This window comes from Talaromyces proteolyticus (genome assembly GCF_021365285.1).
Source record: "Talaromyces proteolyticus strain PMI_201 chromosome Unknown BGW36scaffold_10, whole genome shotgun sequence".
Taxonomy (NCBI): Eukaryota; Fungi; Ascomycota; class Eurotiomycetes; order Eurotiales; family Trichocomaceae; genus Talaromyces; species Talaromyces proteolyticus.
Window position 1 is genome coordinate 1,825,309 of NW_025764286.1, and position 18,363 is coordinate 1,843,671.

The 18,363-nt window shown below is 45.9% G+C and overlaps 9 protein-coding genes across 9 annotated transcripts; 4 read left to right on the top strand and 5 right to left on the bottom strand.

Moving 5' to 3' along the window:
* Positions 1 to 144: 144 nt before the first annotated feature.
* BGW36DRAFT_430956 (putative 3-hydroxyisobutyrate dehydrogenase) lies at positions 145 to 1,273 on the bottom strand (the record flags this gene model as incomplete). Its single annotated transcript, XM_046220906.1, has 3 exons — positions 145 to 948; positions 1,010 to 1,185; positions 1,240 to 1,273. The coding sequence occupies 3 exons, from the start codon at positions 1,271 to 1,273 to the stop codon at positions 145 to 147; spliced, it is 1,014 nt and encodes a 337-aa protein (XP_046069094.1).
* A 140-nt stretch (positions 1,274 to 1,413) lies between these two features.
* BGW36DRAFT_36472 (uncharacterized protein) lies at positions 1,414 to 2,184 on the top strand. Its single transcript, XM_046214583.1, has 3 exons — positions 1,414 to 1,847; positions 1,900 to 1,980; positions 2,031 to 2,184. Exons 1-2 carry the CDS (start codon positions 1,545 to 1,547, stop codon positions 1,939 to 1,941), a joined length of 345 nt encoding a protein of 114 aa, XP_046069095.1. The 5' UTR covers positions 1,414 to 1,544; the 3' UTR covers positions 1,942 to 1,980; positions 2,031 to 2,184.
* A 779-nt stretch (positions 2,185 to 2,963) lies between these two features.
* On the top strand, positions 2,964 to 3,907 carry BGW36DRAFT_347608 (putative RNAse III; the record flags this gene model as incomplete). The annotated part of the gene is made up of 2 exons (XM_046213239.1): positions 2,964 to 3,569; positions 3,657 to 3,907. Exons 1-2 carry the CDS (start codon positions 3,371 to 3,373, stop codon positions 3,905 to 3,907), a joined length of 450 nt encoding a protein of 149 aa, XP_046069096.1. The 5' UTR covers positions 2,964 to 3,370.
* Positions 3,908 to 4,423: 516 nt separating this feature from the next.
* BGW36DRAFT_347610 (3-oxoacyl-reductase) lies at positions 4,424 to 5,466 on the top strand (the record flags this gene model as incomplete). Its single annotated transcript, XM_046213240.1, has 2 exons — positions 4,424 to 4,568; positions 4,637 to 5,466. Exons 1-2 carry the CDS (start codon positions 4,508 to 4,510, stop codon positions 5,464 to 5,466), a joined length of 891 nt encoding a protein of 296 aa, XP_046069097.1. The 5' UTR covers positions 4,424 to 4,507.
* A 207-nt stretch (positions 5,467 to 5,673) lies between these two features.
* BGW36DRAFT_399931 (uncharacterized protein) lies at positions 5,674 to 6,111 on the bottom strand (the record flags this gene model as incomplete). The annotated part of the gene is made up of 2 exons (XM_046218580.1): positions 5,674 to 5,835; positions 5,893 to 6,111. The coding sequence occupies 2 exons, from the start codon at positions 6,109 to 6,111 to the stop codon at positions 5,674 to 5,676; spliced, it is 381 nt and encodes a 126-aa protein (XP_046069098.1).
* Positions 6,112 to 7,316: 1,205 nt separating this feature from the next.
* Positions 7,317 to 9,125, top strand: BGW36DRAFT_430960 (putative C2H2 transcription factor; the record flags this gene model as incomplete). Its single annotated transcript, XM_046220907.1, has 4 exons — positions 7,317 to 8,532; positions 8,591 to 8,808; positions 8,870 to 8,960; positions 9,028 to 9,125. 4 exons carry the CDS (start codon positions 7,317 to 7,319, stop codon positions 9,123 to 9,125), a joined length of 1,623 nt encoding a protein of 540 aa, XP_046069099.1.
* A 200-nt stretch (positions 9,126 to 9,325) lies between these two features.
* On the bottom strand, positions 9,326 to 13,458 carry BGW36DRAFT_386149 (DEAD/DEAH box RNA helicase). The gene is made up of 5 exons (XM_046216989.1): positions 13,143 to 13,458; positions 12,751 to 13,074; positions 12,285 to 12,696; positions 9,846 to 12,224; positions 9,326 to 9,778 (listed from the first exon to the last, which is right to left on the bottom strand). The coding sequence occupies exons 1-5, from the start codon at positions 13,284 to 13,286 to the stop codon at positions 9,504 to 9,506; spliced, it is 3,534 nt and encodes a 1,177-aa protein (XP_046069100.1). The 5' UTR covers positions 13,287 to 13,458; the 3' UTR covers positions 9,326 to 9,503.
* A 138-nt stretch (positions 13,459 to 13,596) lies between these two features.
* BGW36DRAFT_36565 (alpha-L-arabinofuranosidase) lies at positions 13,597 to 15,769 on the bottom strand. The gene is made up of 7 exons (XM_046214672.1): positions 15,485 to 15,769; positions 15,239 to 15,433; positions 15,059 to 15,171; positions 14,983 to 14,997; positions 14,848 to 14,936; positions 14,694 to 14,793; positions 13,597 to 14,645 (listed from the first exon to the last, which is right to left on the bottom strand). Exons 1-7 carry the CDS (start codon positions 15,589 to 15,591, stop codon positions 13,726 to 13,728), a joined length of 1,539 nt encoding a protein of 512 aa, XP_046069101.1. The 5' UTR covers positions 15,592 to 15,769; the 3' UTR covers positions 13,597 to 13,725.
* A 577-nt stretch (positions 15,770 to 16,346) lies between these two features.
* On the bottom strand, positions 16,347 to 17,710 carry BGW36DRAFT_386152 (N-terminal domain of NEFA-interacting nuclear protein NIP30-domain-containing protein; the record flags this gene model as incomplete). Its single annotated transcript, XM_046216990.1, has 2 exons — positions 17,508 to 17,710; positions 16,347 to 17,386 (listed from the first exon to the last, which is right to left on the bottom strand). Coding segments are annotated over exons 1-2 (755 nt in total), but the record flags the coding sequence as incomplete, so codon positions are not given.
* Between the last annotated feature and the right edge of the window lie 653 nt (positions 17,711 to 18,363).

Sequence of the window (18,363 nt, forward strand, 5' to 3'; positions counted from 1 at the left end):
TCCCAGCTGCAGGAACTTGCATAAACTTAAAACACGATAAGTGGCTCGTGATAGAAATCCATCGATGCATGCAAGGCCCAATCACACCGTGTTACCACGCCAAATGACGCACAGCGATCGATCGCAAATGTTGTGGCACCTTTCCTAATCCTTCTTCTCGTGCTCGTTCAGCCACTTAAACACTACCCTTGCATCCTTGCCTTGGTATCGCGCATCATTAGCTGCTTCCTCAAAAGCGTCTAATGTCGGTTTGTCCAAAATCGTTCGCGCGCCCACCATTTCCGCCAATTCCGAGCCCATCGCGAGAACCTTTTTGCAGAGCTCGATGCGAAACCCGCCCTCGTAGTCCCGACTAGCGGGTGCATTGGGATGCACTCCTGGCACAGGATTGCTGTGCGAGGTCACCCAACATTGTCCGCCACTTGTGTTGATCACGTCTGTAAGCAGCTTCGGGTCCAGGCCCATTTTCACGCCAATATTGAGCGCTTCCGAGGCTGCGAGGCTGGTGATTGCCGATAGGTAGTTGTTGATGATCTTGAACGCCGTCCCCGCCCCGACATCGCCACACAAGAACACATTTGAGGGCTTACCCATATGGGACAAGGCTGCTTTGACGCGCGCAAAGACTTGTCCGTCCGTGTTAGTCGCACTGTCGGCTCCAACCATGAACGTCAATGTTCCTGCCTGCGCGCCCATGGGACCGCCAGAAACAGGAGCATCTACGAATGCTAATTTCCAGGAAGACGGTAGTGATAACGCGGTCTGGCGCGTCGCTTTGGCGACATTAAGAATCGTCGCGGTTTCGATCGTACCGCATTCCATGATTATTTTGTGACCAGTAAGATTTTTCAACGAGGCATCTTTAACACCAGCCAATATACCTGTTTTCTCATCCAGATACACACTTCGTACCGCAGGTGAGCTGGGTAACATTGTGATAATCAGGTCCTGATAAGATGGTGCACATTAGCATCAGCCCATTCTTTCGGTTTTGAATATGAATACATACAGCCGCTTGGACGGCTTCAAATCCCGTCTGTACCGTCTTGACTTGTCCGGTATTCTTGGTCTCGTCTTGAAACCTCTGTAGCGCATCTTGGACGACATCGCATATCAAAATTGTGTACTCCGACCCGATTTTTTTGCGAAGATTAAGGGCCATGGGATAGCCCATGACACCCAAGCCTGGTTGAATAGTCAGCAAAATGGTTGGTTTCTTATTTAGTCACAATAACAGACCTATGAAGGCAATTGTTTTCTCTGGTGATGCCATTTGCTTCTTGAAAGTGATGACCAAGGGTTCGATGAGAAGAAAATAGCACTAGCTGTTTGACACAATCCCTGAGCCAATTCACTGAGAAGCCAAATTAAGTCTTGGATCAGTTCTCTCCGTAACAGTTAACATAGTAGGTATCGACGAAATACATGTTGGAGAAGCCCTAATGCCCGACACCTCGCCCACAACTCGGCCTACTCCCTAAGCCAGAGAATCAACCCCGCAAATTGGAGAATTTTGCGGGGAAGATACGAGCTGTGTTAAAGGCATGAGTGTGAATAGGTTGGAGATGATAATCCTAGCCTTAAAAAATGGGTACACGAGGATGACACTTGTAAATGCAAACGGCATGACAGCCATTAATTTGGGCCACAATTACCGCCAAGCGTCTGGTCGTGTACCAGCTTATGACTGCGGCCTATCTATCTCAACTATGCCAGCAACTGAACTAGTCTGTGACTTAGGCTCGATAACAGTACCAGCTACTGGCCCGTGTCACATTTCTCTATTCGTTCAAATTCCCTCCCTTACAATACAGACCTCATTGCTGACCAATGCAATGGGCTGGGCGGTAGATTTCTCCCTTGTCGGAATGCTCTGTTCGGAGAGCTAATTGATCGCAGGATATGGTTAGTTACGCCGGTGCTTCTCACTTATCCAGTTGACAGGTTGGATTTTCAGCGGGCTGGCTCTTCAAACCTGATGTACTATCTATGAATTTTTTTTGCAACGGGATAATAGCTGAAAATAGAAGATATCGTCCTTCTCCGGGTCCAAGAACTCTTTGGCCCAACGCAACCGTTATCCGCGGTCCTCCTTACGCCATAGCTAGACCCATTCGCAGGGCTTGATGAGACGGGGGGACATCGATCATTTTCCAATGAAGGCATATGTCAAACATCGTCTAGCTGGTAAGCCTTTGGATCGCCGAATACGCTTTTGTACTTGGTGCTTTTCTGTAGAGACATGAGATGGATATATGTATTATTCATGGTTTACTTTTCGGATCATCATGTGAAGGTCTGGTCAATAAATTAATTGATGCATTAGTGGCTTGCATCAATTGATGAAACCTCGCTAATATATCTACACCGCTTGCATATATAATAATTGTTTCTAATTTTCTTCCTTTGTCTCTGTTTTGATATTTCCGTGTTAAGCTTTTTAGATAAGAAAATCTATATTAATTTACTACAACTTGAGCCTTTTCCAATCTCTCATACAGCTGGCAAGTGTGTCGATGAGTTTGCTGTAACTATTTAGTTACCAGGCGTTAACTCAGTGACCATATGTAGGATGGACAAGAACAGATCAACAAGTCAGCGAATCTTCAAAATATTTCTCTGAGGTAACATATTTCTATCTAGTCTGTGATAAATTTAATTCAATAGCAATGCATTTCTTGTATGAAATCCCCTTCCTTTCGCTGCTTTTGAACCTCGAGCTCTCTTAATTTGGTTGACTAAGGATATTTTGAATTTCCTGGTGGAGAATTAATTACTGGATAATATGAAGTCTAGCATAACGTCAATTCCAGGTCAGTGGAAGACCTAATGAATACATTAATCATGCACATATACCCTCAAAGACTCGATGGTATCGAGTATAGTGCTAGAATGTAAACCTAGCCTAGGGGAAAAGAAAACCTAAGCGGGCCATTCAACTGGACTGCGGTGAAACATGGAGTAGACACAGTATAGAATAAATGATGCGTAACAAAATATTTATAACTAGACTATTCTAAGCCAATAACAGAAGAAACTTGGGCACTGGAATATGTGAGTGAGTTGAAAAAACGCCGAACTTCCACAGCCAGTACTAATTAGACCCCCTTGCGTCAAATGTTGTTGAATTGTATCCCTTCATTTGAAAGATAAATCTCCTTTAAAAATGCAACTACGACCTATAACACTAGCAATTTGATCTGTCGCGGCATTATCATCAAACCGATTGTTTAAGTCTAAGAATGACTTGTATATTACACTTACTCTTTTTATAAGTTCCACAGCCTTGCCGTTAAAACCAGTTGACTACTTTCCCCACCTCTGCAACCACTTAACAATTCCGCCATTTCAAGTCCTTGCATAAACGTTCATGGCAAGTGTGTTCACCCCAGGAGATAGGGCTAGGTATCTTGAACGCATGATTAGCTATGAGTTCAATGACAAAACCCTTGTAAACCATGCCCTGACTAGTGCTGGATATGCTCTACCTGTTGACGGAAACAAAGATCTAGCCATGGTCGGAGATGCGGTTTTGAAGGTCGTTCTGGTGACAGATGGATACACTCGAGGTGCTTTAAGGGGTAAGACCGATATTATTAGATGAAGCATCTTTTCATGCTTTAGTTCCATTTAAAAATCTGACATGCGACTCTCAGGACAAATCAACGACGTTGTTAGTACAAAAGGAAGCAAAGTCTCCCTTGCCGAAGCAGGTTTTCGTAATGGGCTAGATGGCTTCATTTATGTAAATCCCGCTCAAGGAGGCCATGTATCTGATGGGGTGATGGCGACCGCCGTCGAAGCGATTTTCGGTGCCGTTTATATCGACAGCGGACGCGACATAACCCCTGTGGAGCGAGCAATAGCAGCTTTTCAGTTGGCTTGGTCCAGTGAGCCGTTTTCTTAAGTGAATTGGTGAAGCCTTCGGCTATCATAGCAACACTCGGATGCTCTCGTGATTTTATGATAAATCCAGCGAAGATGATCTCAGGCATATTTGGGAGCAGTCCTCGAAAAGTCGCTTCAAAAGAGCAGCTTCAAAACAACTCCCCGAGGACGGCTTGTCAATATGGAATGCCCTTGATGGTGGTTTATTGTGGCAATTTCTGCCATTGCCAGGACAAGAGATCTTCTGAGTGCCTCTTCAATGAGGGGCCTGGTGTTGCACCGCCGGGGTACTCCCAACTCATTTGCCACCAATCATTTTTGTTAGAAAAGAGGTATAATCCAGGGGTAAAATAGCTATTACAGTCCCTTATGCCTAGAGTGCATAAAAAGGCCCCGCCGGAATGAATTTGTGTTGTCATTCATGTCGGTTAAAATCGTGGTTAATTTTTTCCCAATCCTTCTGCCCCGCAATCTCGGGTAGATTTCCGACTGCTGGTGATAAATAATAATTTATTTTTTTTAATAAATTTGTATGTAAAAACAGAATCTATAGATATAAATTGGGATAGAACTAGGAGATAAAATTATTCTTATTACCAAGTCTATATACTGTCGCAACATGGCATCTGCAACACGCCCATTAGAAGGCAAGTTTGGCATCGTGACTGGAGGATCGCGGGGTGAGTGTCACTCGATCTGTACATCTTGATATATTGCCTATATATTTATGCTCTCGAGAATCCTAAAGGTATTGGCGAAGCGATTTCACGGAACCTAGCTAATAAAGGCTGCTCATTGCTACTTAATTACACCTCCGAGTCGTCACGAGCACGAACTGAAGAAATCGCCACAGAACTTGGTAAAGAGTATAGTGTTCGCTGCTCCGTCGTGAGAGCGGATCTTTCAGACGGTGCAAAAGCAAGTGAAATCATTATCAATGCAGTCAAGGAGCATTTCGGCGATAAACCCCCCCAAGTCGATATTCTAATTAACAATGCGGGAGTATCACAAGATAAAAAGCTCGCGGATCCTGCTGTAGGACTGATTGATGCGGATTATTTCCATTGGCATTACAATATCAATGTTCTTGCGCCACTACTGCTCACTCAGGCGTGTGTTCCATATCTGCCTAATGATCGATCGGGGCGCATTGTGAACATCTCGAGTGTGTCATCTAGCCTTGGATTCGAAGGCCAGTCGGTGTATGGGGGTACTAAAGCCGCATTGGAAGCGATGACGAGAACATGGGCACGGGAGCTTGCAGATCGGGCTACAGTTAATGCTGTCAATCCGGGGCCGGTGATTGGTGATATGTATTTCTTGACAGGGGAACAGTTCTGGAAAGACATCCAAGGCTGGCAGGACAATACACCACTGAGCAAAGTTAATCCTGACGGCGACGAATTGGACAGCCTGGATCCAGAGAAAAAGCGGCTAATTCATGAGAAGATGGGTAGCCGACGGCCAGCATTTACGAGTGAGGTTGCCGGAGTTGTGGCTATGTTATGCACAGCCGACGGAGGGTGGTGTACAGGTAGTGTTGTCAATGCGAATGGAGGCATGAAAATGACTACATAGGTTGAGACTGAGACTGTTTCATCAAAGCGACGTACCCGTAATTTGTGAAAAAATTCCTCACATATGAGAGTATATGCATATATAGGAGATAAGAATAAGTAGTCGGTTAGATGATTCTTTCAAAGAATGAGCACTATGCTGAAGTCTAGACGTATAAGGTGCAAGGAAGGATTAAGAGGCTGTTGCGTGACAATGAAGCAACGGAGACTAATTCCACTGTCGAGCTTCAGCTGCATTGTCTGCATTTCTTGCCGCTTGCTCTGCCTGACTGACTGCGTTGAGGGTTTGTGACTGTGTTTGTGCTTTCTGTGCTGCCAATTGGCTCCCCAATTTCCCTTTACTGGAGGCGCTGAGAGCTTCTGCGCGTTTCTACATGCCACACTGTGAGTAATGCTCAGAACAAAATAATTAAAAATTCGGCAGTACCTGTGCAGCTTCGCCAGCCTTGCTCTGCGCATTTCCCGTATCGCTGGACGGTTGCCCTCCAAGTGTCCTGCCAGTACCCTGCCTTGAACGATTGCTCGGGATCGGTGCTCGAGGGGGTGGGCCAGTTGCACCAGGCGTTGAAGAGGGGCCAAGAGCTCGGCCAGGCTGCGTGAAAGGGTCATCGGGTTGGTTCGCCGACCTTGAGCAGATATTCCCCATTGTGTAGAATGCAGACGATCACAGATGCTATCCTATATATGACGGCGGCTGATAGTTGCGATTGCATCAACTGCGGGGAAGGCGGGATATAGCGGTCCACGACTATATCCCAGGCAGCGAATGCAATCAGGTCAGAGTGTTTGAATTCCGTCGACAGAATAATTGGCGCGTATTCGTGCCTGCATATCACCAGCGCATCTAGAGGTGAGACGCAGGAACAGCTCAATAACTAGGGGGTCTCGACGCGCGGAAGGCACGTGGCTGCTTGGCGGGTGCCTGGTTATTCAGGCGCTCTCCCAAGACAACAACTATTGCATGACAGTCACTCGATCGCCATTGTTACTATATCATCATCTAATCATAAATATTGTTATTACTATTACTATTACTACTACTACTATTATTATTATTAGTTGCTACTATAATCAACAGTCGTACAGTCTGAGCGGGGGAGTTTGTCAGTTCATGTCACTTCTGATTGGCTGCTGCCCGACAGCTGCAATCTGATTGGCCCGCTGTGGCTGGCGGCTTTCTTTTTCTTGGCCTCCTCTTATCAGTGCTCTGATTCCTTGTCACGATCTCGACTGCATCGTCGAGCGCATGAAAAATGGCGGGCTCCCGTCGCCAGCCCACAATGTTACAGACACGCTGAGCGACTGCTGTTCTGGAGGATACCTTTGTGCGCAAGATCCGGTGTCGCAAAGAGGCTTTTTCTTTGGTGGCATCATTTCAGATTGATCACGGCTAGTTCACCACCAAGGTCCTCACCTCTGTGAATCGCTTCTTTGCCTGTGCAACCCCTCTTGTCGCAGTCGCTTGATCTGGGTTTTCATTGCTAGCTTCTCTCCTCACCATTATTTGCTGCGATCGACACCCTCTCCTCGCCCTATAATATCCTTTCCCCGACATCCTGCACTGGTGTCTACCAATTTCTACCCTGGCTAGTGTTGATCCACGGATCGCAAGTAGAATCCCGGAGGACTAGTAAGCTGTGTGCTCTCTTTCTCATCTTTGACACCCGGACTAACCGCGGGGCTCCCTCCAGTCCTAATCTCGGTCTGCACCGTGACGCAAATCTTTGTCTCGCCAAAGCAACCCCCCATCGTGTCTTGAACCGAAGATAGTTCTTCTTGCACTTCAAGAGAATAGCTGTACATGACTTCCTACGCTACCACGATACCACGAGAATCTCATAAATGCCCATCATGAACCCTCGGGAACTGGGCAATTTCTGCTTGGACTGCCATTGGGACACTTTTGATGATAAGATGTCCATACCGCCGCCAGATCAATGGCATTGCAATGAACTTCACCGCCCCGGCGATTTGAATTGCGATGTAGATGAGGCGTGCTGCAATAACGATACCTGCTCCTTCAACTGTTCGTCTGTTTGCGATGGCTTCGTTGATTGCGAGATCTCATCGACTTTATGCTCCGATGCTAATTGTGAAGAAGCCCACTGTGAAAATGCAGAATCTCCCTGCTTTGAAAAAAGTTGCTTTGGTGATGGTAACAGTGTGAATCAAAGCATCACAGACCTCTTCCATGATGCCACCTTACACTGGGATGCTGCTGCTTTCTTCCCTCCCATCGTTAACCAACATCCTACATCAGCAGCCGAATCCCAATTATTTAGTCAGTCACCTACGGGCGGTCATCATAACAATACCCATTTTCAACTGCCTGATTCCCACTGCCATGAGTCTACACATAATGCCCAACACCATCCGTGCCACCAAGCGCCGGAAGACTGCATGGGATTATGGACCCCTGCCGATTCTGGTCAACACGATTTCGGCCATGTAGATATGCCCCACGAGCTATGCAATTCATCTCCATTTGATACAAATCAAAGCCAGGAAATGTTTAGCCAGGCCTCCGATCTCTCCAAGCTACCTTGTTTCCAGAACGATGGGGCGCTGTCTTGTTCAGATGCAGGCTTCCAGCATCTAGGTTGTTACCTTAGAAATTCTGGAGACACTGGGTTACAGCAATTCTCAAGAACACAATCTCACAGTCGTGTTCATCGTCATTCGCACAACCAGTCACACCACAGAGTTTCTCACTACTCTCGCCACAATACCCGGCGAAGTGTGAGTGCTCAATTACTAGCAGACCCCATCGACAGTCCACCATCTTTAGATAGAAACACCCCATCAGCTCTCACCAGTCCAGTCCCAAAATCCGTTGTCGACGAGGATGAATCATACGTTTGTCGTTGGAACAACGGGAAAGGCGCTTGCGGGTCAATCTTCTTAACATCTGGGGAACTTCAACAACACCTCCTCACAGTGCACACAAATTTAATCAGCGGCAAAAGAGGCAACGGTTACTACTGCTGCTGGCAAGGGTGCCACCGACCGGACGAGCCTTTTTCTCAAAAGTCAAAGCTTCAAGGCCATTTCTTGACTCACAGTAATTGTAAGTTATGATTTCTTTCGTTTGTTTATTGGCGTTTTACACCTGACACTTGACATAGATAAAAATTTCAGCTGTTCAGTCTGCGGCAAGGCATTTGCAAGACAGGCGACTCTTGAACGCCACGAGCGCAGCCACCGTGGCGAGAAGCCTTTTACGTGTAAAGTGTGCGGCAAAGCATTCACCGATAGTAGTGAGCTCAAGACCCATTCGCGAACCCATACTGGCGAGAAACCTTTTAAGTGCAACTTTCCAGGTTGCAATTTTCAAACTGGCGATGTATGTCTTTTTTCTCCCCTGTTTGATATAACTCACAAGCCGATTTCTAATGCTATTGCAGTCATCGAATATGTCCAGTCATAAACTTACACACAACGGACGCCAACACAAATGCACATTTCCCGGCTGTTCAAAGAGTTTTACACGGCCTGGTACGTATCGTTGATTGATTTTATTTACTAGAATAATTCAGAGAACTAATATATCTTCTAAAACTAGACCAATTGAAACGCCACCTTAAAACGACCCACAAAGTCGACAACCCTCCTACTGAACTATCATTACCTTTGCTGTCACCCCCCCAGGCAGTGTATTAATGAAAGGATAATCTCGGAGGTGGATTTTTGGTTTAATACTTGGTTAAATTTTTTTTTCTCCCCAACTATTCTTTTTTTTTTTTGGATGATAGAATCATGGATTATGGACGACTAGTTTGGAATTATACCCATCTTGTGGCTCACGATTTAATGAAATAAAGACCCATTTTGAGAAATGAGAAGAGCAGTCGAATTGACATGCCTCGTAATTCTAATGTAGTGAATAACCGCATGCGAAATCTGAATGTTTGGCACAATTAGTGTTTGATTATCTCTATCTACATTAATGCAATAACAGGCAATAAAAGCGCCTCAAATATTCGAAACGCTAATTTCCTCCCAAACCACGAATATAATAAAATTAATAATGATATATGCTTAGACAACGTTATATCGGCCACTGGTTGGCGCCCTAGCTTCACTATCCGCTGCTGCGATTGTGCCTTCTCTCAGCAGACGCATTAGTTCGCGCATAGCATTGGTGACGACCAATTCCGTGTCACCCTCGACAAGGATGTACAACTTCGGGTTTTCGCCAACACCAGGCTCCTTGCCTGTGGGGTAATAGCTGCCCTTTGTTGTGATCGATGTGCCGGTGGCTTCGAGAATTTTGGCGACGTTCGTACGGTTGGTAACAGCCCAACGAGCTTTTTCTGTAGATATTTATTAGTTATCCGCGTAGTGATAAGTCAAATGACAAGTATGGGGGAAAGAACTTACGAGGAAAGTCATTGATTTCCAGCGTCGCGTGGAAGGCACCAGCATCAGGACCTTTGTTGTCAATGGGGACGCCGGTCCTCATCACGCCAGCACGATTCAACCGAGCATGAATATCGGCAACAGCCGAGCCAACCTTGTCGAGTGGATCGTTTGTCTTTGAAATAGGTCTTTCTGTCTTATGTACGGTGATCTTGCCGTCAAGGTCAATGCCCTTTGGAACACCCGGTAGAGGAGCTGTTGCGGACTGCACAGACGATGCAGCTTTGGCAAAGAGATCTTCGCCTTTCTTTTCTTTTGTCTCTTCACGCTCTTCCTCCTCACCTTCCTCGCCGGTGCGGTACGTTTTACGTTCCCGATTCCGCGCAGCGTCTCGTTCCTGGTCCAGACGTTCCAAACCTTTACCTCCGAAACCAGATGCAGAAGCTTTCTCCTTCCCGGATTTCACCTTGTCCAAGAAAGAATCTACCAATTTCTGTACTGGTTCTGGAATCGACTGGCCACTTTGCTTAAGGGCTTTGGCAATGTCAACCGAGTATCGCTCTTGATCTTCAGTCAAGAAAGTCACCGCAGTTCCGGTGTTTCCAGCACGCCCGGTTCGTCCAGCACGATGAACATAGTCTTCTAAATGATTTGGCGCGTCATAGTTGACAACCAGTTTCAATTGCTTAACATCTAAACCACGAGCGGCAACTGAAGTAGCAATCAGAACTGGGAATATACCAGCTTTAAAGTCCTCAATGGTTGAGTCTCGATCGTTTTGGTCTTTGCCACCATGAATAGACATACAGGGATAGCCTTTACGCATCAATTCACGTAGAAGACTATCAGCAGCTTCCTGGCGATCGACAAAGATAAGCGTTCTTGCATCTTCATTAGCCTCGTCAGAATACAAGTTTCCAAGGAGTTCTAAGAGTCGTAGAAATTTTGTATCTTCGTTTCGGACTTCCACGACCTGAGTGATTTCAGGTGCAACCATACTCTTCCCACCAACAATAATCTCAACAGGCTTTGTCAAAGTTTTTCGTGCAAGAGCTTCCATATTGCGAGGAAATGTGGCAGAAAACAGCACTGTTTGCCTGGTGGGTCGAATGTTCGTCATGATCTTCATAACTTGTGGCTCAAAGCCCATGTCAAACATGCGGTCTGCCTCATCCAGCACTACATATGTAACTCGACGTAAATTGGTAACACGTCCTGCATTAGCAGCTAAGAGATCGATCATTCGCCCAGGCGTACAAACGACAATCTCTGCCCCACGCTTTAGTTCAGCAATTTGGTCTTTGATGGGTGCACCACCATAAGCGCATACAGCCCGAAGATTCAAAGCCTTCAAAAACGGCTTGCAGTCCTTATGAATTTGTGTTGCCAATTCTCTGGTTGGCGTCATTATAAGACTGATCGGACCTTCCATACTATCGAGCGGACGTTGGTCCTTGATATGACGAAACATAGGCAAGAGAAAGGCGACTGTTTTCCCGGAACCTGTTTTGGCAACGCCAATGACATCTCTGCCAGACATTATGGAGGGAAGAGCCTGGCATTGAATGGAAGTTGGACTTTCATACCCGAGTTTACTAATGACGTCAAGTGTCTGTACACCCAAGCCACATTGCGACCATTTGAGAATTGGTTTCGGCAAATCAACCCCGCGAACTTTGATGCCGTCGAGTTCGAGCCGTAAACTGGCTACCTCTTCCTCTGTCAGTTGAGCCAGATCGAGCGGTTCAGTGTAGAAACTTTTTCTGAATGGCTCGTATTCCGCTTTGGCATGATCGACGGCAGGGATGTCTTTCTTCTTCTTAGCTTTGTTGGTAATTGCGAGGAACTCGTCTGTGTCGCCATCGCCGACGGCTGAAATATTCATGTCGTTTTCATCACCGAAGATAGCTTGCGGTTGCTGTTGCTTAGATTTAGCAAATTTCATGCCATTTGTTCTTTTAGCGGGAGCTGTTTCTGCCAAACCAGACATGAACGCATCCAGAGGATCAATTTCTTCTTCCTCCGGCACATTGGCATCAGTTGCAATATCGTTGGATGCATCGGCCATTTGAACATCGCCATTGGACTCCGCATTCAGAGCTGCTTGCTGGGTTTGTAAACGGGCTTCACGCTTCTCGGCTGCTGCACGGGCTGCTGCAGCATTTTCTTCCTCCGTGCCAATTTCCATGTCAACGTCTGAATCCTCCTCTTCAACAACGGCATCGGCAGCCACGTCTTTTGCGTCTTCAAGGGGGGGAGTAGGCAATTTCTCGAGTTTCTTGCGCGTCGACTCTTCTTCACCAAAGACTAAGGTTCGCTTCGCAGCTGGCTTTTCCGCCTCGACAATCGCCTTGGATCCTAATCCGAACTTGCCAACATTTCCGCTTGCTTTCAACGGAGCTATACATATTGTTAATAAAACATTCATGTAATATAGGTAATAAAATATGCAAAACTTACCGGAAGTCTCACTGCCAGGGACTGCAATCTTGTTAGCCTCAATCGAACTAGCAGGTCTAGCAGAATCAGGGACAGCAACGTCATTGCCTAGTAGAGCTGCTCCAGACGTTGTACCAGCAGCCTTCTTGGCAATAGCCTTCGGGTTGAATTTCCCAGCATACTCAGCAGCTGGTGAGTCTTGGGTTGGCGTAGCAGCAGGGGACTGGGGGGAACCAGTAGCTGGTAGCAACCCGGATTTTTTGTCCATCTCGGTCAGAATATTACGAGCACCACCGGCTGTCGCTTGCTCGCGTTGCTTGCGCTCACGTTCGGCGGCCTGTTTTTGTTTCCATGCTTCTAGCTTAGCAAGTCGTTCGGCTTTCTTCTCTTCGTCGGTCTGCGTAGTAGGAGCAGGAGTTGACGGTTTCGAACCCTGAGCATTGATGTAAGTTTGACTGTGACTAAAAATGCGGCATATCATACGTACCTCTCGGGATTTCGTGTCCGAATCTTTCACTGATACGCGGTCTCGGCTGTCTCGTCTGAGCTTTCGCCTCGAGTCAGTAGAATCGTCTATGCGCTTTCGAGGTCGATCGCGGGAGTGATCTCGCCTGCTTCGATCGTCTCTATCACGACTTATTTCTCTATCCCTACTCCTGCGTCGGTAATTGCGATCATCATCACGGTCTCTAGAACGCCGGCGGTCGCGTTTAGCTGGCCTGTAAATATCTTCGTCGCGATATTCATCCCGGTCCCGTCTGTCTAAGGATCGATCCCGTCGTCGATAACCATCTCGGTCGCGATAGTGTCTCTGTGAAAAAATATCGTGTTAATAAAAAACCACAAAGGATGAAGCAAGCCAGCGAGACACGAACTTACATTTGGACTGCGCGATCGACGATATGACCTCCCATCATCCCGTCTGCTTCTCTCGTGTCGATCCTCATCTCTGCGGCTTCGTTTGGAGGACGAATATGTGCTGCCTACAGGTGATGGTGAGCGCGTATCCCCGCGGCGAGCCATTGTTGCAGGCCAACTAGTGTAAGTGAGATGTGAGTAATACTTCGAAGCTCAACCCGTTGTTTTTATTTAATGCTGCTGTTTGAGTATAGATGAAATAGCGCATCCATCTATAGCTCTATATGACCAGAATTCCCACTTCCAACTTCTTCTGCGTGGCGGTGGTCTGCTGGTTGAGTCTCTTCAAAAGAAATGAAAGGCATCCCAGGTGGCGGACGAGACCTGTCACGTGCGGAGATTTTCGATAGTAGCCTAGTCCATAACGGGAAATATACTTCTGCGGAACAAGCCAATCAGTGGTCTCCTCTAGGTAAGAAAACGGTATGTAGCATTTAACTGGGCTTTTTCGTCATAATATCGCTGGTTTATACGTTGAGTAAGTATCCCCATGTCTATAAAACTATATAGAGGTTTTTTCGGATACGATCCGATATGAAATATTCTACCAAACTAGTCTATTTTCCAATCTAGCTTTCCAACGCAAAAGTGTCAGGGAATGCTTAGGAAACTCATACTCCCCATTACCATCCCACTTGCTTTCTTGCAAGCTCACTTCCTCTTTTCCTTTCATATTAGTCACTGTGACATCAGAGCCTGTCACGGTGAAGACCTGGACTGAACTGTCGACTCCCTCTAGCTTGGACTTGAAACTTTGGATCTCATGAACATTGACTACCACGATGTTGACATATCCGTCATCACCCAAGACAGCACTAACGTCGAGCCATGGTGTATCTTTAGTTGATCTCAGCCACGCAGGCGACGTCTCACCTTCATAGGAACCACATGCCACATGAGCTGCAATAGTCCAGCCTCGCATATATTTGGAAAAGAGAAGCAATGGCCACCAAGTAGTCTGCTTGACTATTCCCTCCTTTGTCGTCATGAGTGGTGAAATAACATTAACGCTTTGGGCAATGCATGCCATTCCAAGATCGCGGCTCTTTCGGACGAAAACATTGAGAAAGACACCCACAGCCAATGCGTCAGACAGGGTATACGTCTCTTCGGCACCAAATCTACCTTCAGCGCGAATAGGGTCCCAGACATTCCACTCATCAAAGCAAAGTGTAGGACGCGGCTCATCTGGGGATATGCCATTCTCAATACGAGCGAGGTCGATCAAGGAAGACGCGATTTCGATGGCTCGTTCTGCTGCCAAAGGCGCGGTGGCATTCGGAAGATGATTTGGAGAAGCCGTATACATATGTATGCTGTGCATATCAATCAATGGTGTAGGGTTGCTATTTAACGTAGCCCTAGTAGGCTTAAGACATTCTTTAAGAGTGTAGTAATCCCACGAGGTAGTGCCTGTTTCGCCACACAGGACAAGAATTAAACTAGGGTCAAGGAGTTTGAGAGCTACTTGAAATAAGCAGGAAGTCTGAAAATTTGGCGATATCAACATGCCTTTCGCCCATTGGTACGCTTTGTGGGCATACGCCTCCTTCGTTGTTTGCTCAACTTGCCAAGGTCCGTAGGTTTCATTTCCTAGAGCCCAGTATTTAACCTGCCTTTGTGTCAGCGTTGTAATATAAAGGCAGAAAATAATGAGGTCCTCTACATTATAAGGTTCTTGCCGACCATTTTTCCTCCGCAGATTGGCATAATATGTGTTTCCCGTGCCATTGCAGTATTCAACCCAAGCCATAGCTACATATGTCAAAAGGTGATCGGCAAATTTTGTGGGTTATCGTACCTTCATCGAGGGTTCCTAGAATGATAGGTTAGGCCATGTTCTACATTGGTTTTTGGGTCATCCATGTTGTCTTTACCTGTCCCAAAATTCAAACAGAAGTACGGCTCTGTGCCCAAAACCTCACACCATTTGAGAAACTCATCTGTGCCAAATTCGTTGGTCTCCGTTCCTAGCCATGCCAATTCTGGCCTTTTGATTTTGGCCTCTGTCAATTTCTGTAACAACCTGAAAAGAAGGTAGAGTGCATCATTAATACCTCGCTGGTCGCTGGTCCTTAGGCCCAACGCCGTCCAACCAGTGATAAGTAGCAACAAAATTTCCACCAGGGTATCTGACAACGGGAATATCAAGCTCTTTTAAAGCTTCCAAAACGTCCTTTCGAAAGCCATTGTCGTCCGATAATGTGTTTCCAGGGTCGTAAATGCCTCCGTAGATACATCGACCCATATGTCTAAAGGAGCGTCGTTAGAAAATTAACAATGTATGGAGGGTATTATCTCACTCTGTAAACCCTGAATAGATATTTGGGTTGATCTTGGATAGTCGCGCTCCAGCATTCACAGAAATGACCGGCGTTTCATTGTCTTGAATCTTGGTGAAGGTCGTCATCTTGATCTTTATACGAATCGAAAGCTTGAAGAAGTTTTGAGATTTGTTGCAGTGTCTAGCGATTTGTAACCTCAAACATAAATTGAAATCACGGAGAATTTTCTTTTCAATTTTGTACCTCACTATATTCTCCGCAGTGTCGATGGCGGGGTGAAGGTAGTACAAGTACAGCTCTCATTCTAGCTCCAGCTTCCAATAAGTCTCTGTCGGTTAATTAGAGACTGCTCTCAGGGTATGTTTCCTAATCTGCGATTAGCTCAATGATTTGTCTTCAACACTATTGGCAAATTTATCTACATACTTTTTGCCTAAGATTTTCCATGAATGAGAGTGATTCATTAACACCCCACATGAAAATACCAAGTTCTAGGCCTCCAGTTATATCAATGCGGATAATCTCCGGCGGGACCGTCATCCACGTGTCATAACTATTTTTTTGGTATAGCAAACTTCAAAGTTTGGTATATCAATAAGAAGAGGAAAAGTAGGCATTGGGCATTGAAATTTATGACGACATTAGTCTTGTTCGGCTTTTGTCCTTAATGACTGCTTACCTAGTGCTGATAATCTTGTGTGGGAAGTGTGGGCATATAATGCGAAGATGGCACATTTCTATATTTAACCTGTGTGAGTCTTGGCAAATCGATGGGTAAAAGAACGTTGCTAAAGCTGGACGATAAATCTTGGGTGAACGAATCTATAAGTCTTGTTCATTTGGGACGTTCGACTTGCAAACCACATGCTAGGGATTTAACTCATATGACTATAATCGATTACATTTAAGATACTATCTGACTAATAGGGATGTTTTTCTTGCACTCTTAGTGTGCGTCATGACCTATATTTAACTTCTGAGCGGAACCTCAGCTGGTAGCATCCATTGACAGAATCAGAAGTAGCAACATTTGAAGGAGATTCATTGTTATAGTCCAATGGTGATTTTTATACTGGTACCATCCATCTTTTTGGTGAGTCAGTTACAGATGCGAATAATCTGGGCATTTATCGGCTGTGACAAGTCCAGTACACAATTTCAATATCAGCTTCCATACAGTATAGCTTACTAATCTTCTCGCTTTCCTTTCTCTGATAATGCAAAGACGCCGGCGAATTTGAGTTTGTTATTCGCTACTCGAGTCGTAGTTTCCACAATAAATCGTCTTCATTATGTGTTATGGGGTGTCGTCAAATTTGCGCTTCTCTCAATCAGAGTCATCATCTGAACCGTATGCAACTAAACCCAATGATAATGTAGGGGCAGTTTTAGATTCGTCTTTTTCAGGCAGTGAGTTGATAATATCGGTTTCTTTCTGGGTAACCTTCCCAGTCACGGCAGACGTAATTGTCGTAGATGATGTGGTGTTTGACTTTTTCTGTAAGCCTTTCCTTGGAGCTTCGTCTTTTAGCTCAGTTTTTGTCGCCGTTTTTGATCCATCAGAAGCTGGTGCTTCCCCACTAGCAGACGACTTGCGCATCTTTGGGGGAAGCAAAAGCTCTTTTTTGTTACGTTTGCGCTTCTTTCCTGATATAGCCCATTGTTCCTCTTCTCCAAGTGACTTAGCAGGACCACCCGAACCAGCATTCTCGGTGGATGAGCCCTCTAGTAAAGCTCGCTCTGCTTCTTCGCGTTGCCGATGGAACTCGGCTAGTTGCTCAGCAGTCTCTTTCTTCACTGCCGCTTCCTGTGCTCGAGTAGACTCCAACACCGAATCGAGAAACTCAACTTCATCGTCATCCAAGGACCGAAATTGATTTTTCAATCGTATTGACTCTTCAAATGCTTCTTGCTTGGCCACTAATCAAACAAACCACATCACCTGTCACGTTAGCCCTAGAAGGCTCGAGATATTGTAGATTTGAATGCATTAAGAGGTTTATATTGGATGTCAACTGCGGAGCCGACTTTGGACACTAACTCTTATTCTGCTGTAAGACCTCATACAGACTCTTCCCTCCATCTTGCTTGCCAAGCTCGGCTTTTCGGCGCCTTTCTTCCTCGAGTTCATGCTGAACACGACGCCATTCATCATCGCGCTCTGCTGGCTCATCGATAGTGCCCCCAGAGACGAACCCCGATGACATTGTAAAGATATTGTAGCTGGTGGTTGCAGCATGTCCAATGAGCGATTCAGTTGCAAACCCAGGTCTGGTGGCTAATTCTTCCCGAGTGGGTCGCTCCTTCCTTCCCTGCCCAGCCAGGCCACCTTCCTGTCCTGGTAAGCGCCATAACCCTTGATCAGCTGTCATTGGACCCCGGCATTACTTGTTTACGATGCTTGTTTTGCTTCCATTGGCCAGATAGCCGTACAATTAGCCAGATTAGGTATAGTTTCTTCTTTTTAAGACCTATTCATTGTGACCAGCGAATCAAAACAGATCAGGACAACAGAAGTCCGGCAGAATCAGGCGGTAACTCCAGGAGGGCAGGTCAACCCGCATACCAGCTTTAAGCCTTGCCATTATTGGACGACGATTATCGATTTGGAGTGACAAATTCATACAATAAATGCTCTTGGTCGATCTACCAGCCTCGACTATTTTACGAGTACAGCTATAACTGTGATTGGGTTTACGTCCACAACAAAATTTCCGAGTCACTATGGAGCCCATTGCCCCTCGGTTAAATACTTATCTGCAATTATTAATACTTTTATCCTGATAAACGCGATTCGATGACGTGACTGCGGATCCCATTCTTTTAAGCACGAGAATATGTATGGCAGAAAAGTTTCAAAATCCCGCTTTTCCTTTCCTTTGCTGGAGCGGTATGAA